We start from the raw sequence: 4791 nt of genomic DNA, 5'->3' as shown, positions 1-4791 counted from the left end.
CTTTCTTTCTTTCTGAAACAGGGTTTTGCTCTTGTTGCCCAGGTGGAGTGCAATGACATGATCTTGGCTCACAGCAACCTCCGACTCCCAGGTTCAAGCAATTCTCCTGCCTCAGCCTCCCGAGTACATCCTCCTGGGATTACAGGCGTGTGCCACCACGCCCAGCTAATTTTTGTATTTTTAGTAGAGACAAGTTTTCACCATGTTGGCCAGGCTGGTCTTGAACTCCTGAGCTCAGGTGATCTGCCCGCCTTGGCCTCCCAAAGTGCTGGGATTACAGGCCTAAGCCACCATGCCCAGTGAAAAATGTGGCCTTTCAAGAGTTAGCATGCATATTGGTAGATGGTTTAAGTGACCACCTTACCAATTCCGAAAGAATTGAGATGTGGGACCTCTGTCCTCTCCTCAGTCAGTCCTTTGTCTCTATTTCCATAGTTGTCACTCTGGTCAGGGACTTGACCACTTCTCGCTTAGCATGCATTGCCCCCTTCCTTTCCACACCAGCACCAGGCTAACCCTCTGGCAAGTTCCCTCCTCATGCCATTCACCCCCTCACAAATCTTCATGGGATCCCGCTGTTCACAGGTAAGATACATACTCCCCAGCCTGGCAGGCCACTCCCTCCACAGCCGAATCCCAATACCCAATCCCAGGTGCCTTCCTGCCTCTGTGTTTTGGTTTCTGCCCTCTTCCACTGCAGTGCCCTCCTCTCTTCTCCATGCACAGTTAGATTCACCTTTTGCTCTCCATGACACCTTTTCATGTCACCAAAGCCCATAGTTCATTTAAAAAAAAATTCATCCCACCATCTATCCATGTATCCTTCCCTTCATTACATTCAAAACATTCAGCAAATGTTTTCCTTTTATTGAGTACTTATGAGTCAAGCATTGTGCTAGATTCTATGGAAGCAAAAATAAGTTAGTCATACTTCCCATCCTGGAGGGATTTACAGTCTAATAGAATAAACACCAGCTGCCATTTAGTTTGCACATATTATACATTAGCTATAGTATGAAGCATTTAATATATTTTGTCATAAATTATCTTCACAATAACACAATATGAGAGGTATTATAATTATAATCTTGATTTTATTGATGATAAAACAGAGGCTTAGCGGGGTCAGGTTATCTATCCATGGTTACTTGGGTGGCAATCAGCAGAGTCAGGAATGAGAGTCTATAAAAACCTGCTCTGATGTCAGCCCTGGGAACACACTTCCTCTCACCGTACTACTCACCTTCCTCTCCCTCTCCCTACCTTCCCCTCTCTGCTGTCTCTGAGTTCACAGCATTTGGCAATTGTTCGTGTACTATATGTTTTCTCCTTGCATTTCTTAACTCGTTATGTAACTTTTGTGTGCACTTATTTCATATGTCTTCAGTTAGATTTGTAAATACTGGGCCGGGCGCAGTGGCTCACGCCTATAATCCCAGGACTTTGGGAGGCCAAGGTGGGCGGATCACAAGGTCAAGAGATCAAGACCGTCCTGGCCAATATGGTGAAACCCCATCTCCACTAAAAATACAAAAATTTAGCTGGGCATGGTGGTGTGCACCTGTAGTCCCAGCTACTTGGGAGGCTGAGGGAGGAGAATTGCTGGAACCCGGGAGGCAGAGGTTGCAGTGAGCCGAGATCACACCACTACACTCCAGCCTGGTGACAGAGTAAGACTCCATCTCAAAAAAGAAAAAGAAAAAAAATTTGTAAATGCCATGAGACAAAGGAAAGGGAGTTAGGAAAATATGAAATCAAGAATATTGTGCCTTGTGCAGAGTAGGATTCATATGTATGTTCCAGTTATAACAAGTTTGGGATGTCAACATCTCAATATTTTATAGAGCTAGGAGGAAGTCATCCATGAGTTAAACATAGATCACCAGCACTCTCAAACAGTGACCCCCAAACTTCTAAATTACGAGGACCATCTTGTTACCCAAAACTGCTAATTTGCTTCTAAGCAAAGAAAATCTTCTGACAATAACCAATGGAGGAAACACTATGTATTAGTATTATTTTTAAAACTGTCATGAATTTAGTGATGCTTTGAGCAAATTTGTATTTTATTAATTGGAATTACACATCCCCATGTTTTTGAATAGTACGTGTAGGTGTAAAATACTGTGTATGCAGTCTATAGATAATGCTTGCAATCCCACGATTTTAAATGCCCCATCAGGCATCATGTCCTACAGACTAGGAATCACTGATCTATGAGTTTGCTATCCCTGAACTGAGAGTGGAGAAGGTGAGCTCACTTGTAAAGGATCATGCTTCCCTTCTGAGTCCAGAATTCTTTTGTAGGAAGTAATCTTAGTTTAGGGCAGAGCTCAGACATTTATCTGTCTTCTCTATTCAATAAGAATACAAAAGGGGGAGGGTCTCCCCTCAATGATTATGCAATATAATTACTACAGCTGTGAATGGGATTAACAGTCATGGGTTCAATGTGACGAATTTAAACACAACTCAGAGAGCTCATTTTTAATGTCTCTTTCCTCTTCCCAGTTCAGATCTCAGAGAAATTTGCACTAACAGGGGTGAGTTCAGTCAAAGCTGGCTATGTGCAAACTATCAACTGGAAACAGAATGCTGGCCATGAAAAGAGGCGGACTTTCTCCTCACTGTGCCCTTTGTTAAAACTTTTTTGGTAACTCATCTTTGTTTTTTTTTGTTTTTTTTTTTGAAACAGGGTCTCACTTTGTCACCCACGCACCACCCTGGAGTGGTCTTGGCTCACTGCAACTTCTGCTTCCTGGGTCCAAGTGATTCTTGTGCCTCACCCACCCAAGTGGCTGAGATTACAGGCATGCGCCACCACACCCAGCTAATTTTTGTATTTTTAGTAGAGACGGGGTTTCACCGTGTTGGCCAGGCCCGTCTCAAACTCCTGGCCTCAGGTGATTCTCCCACCTCGGCCTCCCAAAGTGCTGGGATTACAGATGTGAGCCACCACACCTGGCCTCATATTTGTTTTTTATTGAAAGTCAAGGCTATATAGTCTGGGTAGAGAATATTGCTGAGTGAACCTGGAAGAAATCATCTGAAGCAAGCACTGTATGATTTATTGCATAACACAAAAAGGATATGTAGTATTTTGTTCATACATCTACCTAATGCTTCCTTAAGGATGCCTCAGATCCTTCTGCCATAAGCCTTTAAAATGAAAGGCAATATACAAAGGTAGAATATGATGCTCACCGCCATAGTAGAACTAATAGGAAAGGTGGCAGCTTCAAAAGGAGTGAGTATTATTCCAAGAACGAAACAGGCCCGTACACAAACAACTGCAAATACATTGTGGTGACTTAACTAAGAAATTAGACTTAATTTAAAAAGTAATAATGATCTGTATTCATTTCAGTCTAAACAATCCAGAGTTTTACCAGTTTATTTCAGAGAAACATGTACAATACTATTGCCCTCATCCCAAAATATATACAGAGCTCTTATCATGTGCATGGCATAATGAAAAGCAACATTATTCTATTTTAAGGAATTAGGTGCCTCTTGTAGTCTAAAGGTCAGATCTATAAATACTGTTCTCTATTTGGGCTTCCAAATTTCCCTCTGGTCTGAAGAACAGATCTCTCCCTCGAGAAGTTCAGCCTCTCAAACAATGTCAGGCACATTATACGACTCAGGAAAGATGTGTTGAATGAATGAATGAATGAATGAATGAGTGAGTGAAAGAATGAATGAATGAGCTCATAAACAGGGTGCCTGTCACTTCAGCAAACAAATGTCTCAACACAGAACCACAAGCAGTGGTGTCTGCCTGTAGGCCCAGCTACTCGGGAGGCTGAAGTGGGAGGATTGCCTGAGCCCAGGAGTTTGAGGCTATAGTGCACTATGATTGCACTTGTGAATAGCCACTGCACTCCAGCCTGAGACATATTTTAAAAAGAAAAAAATGTATAAACACAGACATTCCATCCTCATTCGGGAAAAACTCAGAATGGAACTTCAGGCAGATAATGAAAAGCCACACATTCTACCAGTTGCTTTAACTACACGGTTTCCCCTTCCAAACCTGGATTTCTTATGGTCTTTACGTCACAAGTAGATGTGAAAGGGCATTCTCCATGGTTGTGTGCGCCTTTTGAATGTTAAATAGTCAATCATTTTAAGGCAGTGTGTACAGGGGTGACTGATTCTGGAGACTGGGATTTGTTGAGGAAGGTTTGTACCAGGAGCCCAAGGCAAGGATAGCGTGGGGTAGAGAAGGATGTCTCCTGAGGGTAGAAATAGGAAAGGAGAAATCAATGCAGGAAAAACAGGAGCTCTGTGTGTGTGTACGTGCACATTTCACACGTGCATAAAAGTAAAATATGCAAATATATATGGCTTGAATCGGATCCACAAATAAGCACTAAAATGCACCAGCTACCAAAGAGATGTTCACAGCGCCTCTCAGTCAAACGATCAAACAAATAGACTGACAGCATCTGTGGGAAAGATGTTTTAGTCTTTGAGCTCTACAGCTTTATATCAAGCTGGTCCAACCACTCTAAGGCACTAAGGGAAAAGATGAAAAAAATAGCGTTCTTTATCCTTATAATTGAGATAAAAATACTAACAGGAAGGTTTTCTGTCCACAGGAACAAACTTAAACTGGTTAACTTGAAAAGGAAACATTCAAAAATAGATAATATTAATATATGGTGTTAGAATCAGGGTAGTGGTGGCCAGGCACAATGGCTCACGCCTGTAATCCCAGCATTTCGGGAGGCCGAGGCAGGCGGATTACTTGAGGCCAGGAGTTTGAGACCAGCCTGCCCAACATGG

The 4791-nt window shown here is 42.5% G+C and overlaps 1 protein-coding gene across 1 annotated transcript in view; it reads left to right on the top strand.

Moving 5' to 3' along the window:
• Positions 1-4791, top strand: part of LOC105526800 (isocitrate dehydrogenase [NADP] cytoplasmic-like) — a 24441-nt gene that overhangs the window by 13851 nt on the left and 5799 nt on the right. Inside the window, 1 exon segment of the mRNA XM_011962905.1 lies at positions 2512-2653. Coding sequence (XP_011818295.1) covers positions 2512-2653 — 142 coding nt within the window.

The sequence above is a fragment of the Colobus angolensis genome, unplaced genomic scaffold, assembly GCF_000951035.1.
Source record: "Colobus angolensis palliatus isolate OR3802 unplaced genomic scaffold, Cang.pa_1.0 Scaffold6, whole genome shotgun sequence".
Classification (NCBI taxonomy): domain Eukaryota; kingdom Metazoa; phylum Chordata; class Mammalia; order Primates; family Cercopithecidae; genus Colobus; species Colobus angolensis.
Note: the sequence above shows the minus strand (reverse complement) of the source record. Positions and strands in the feature narration are given on the sequence as shown.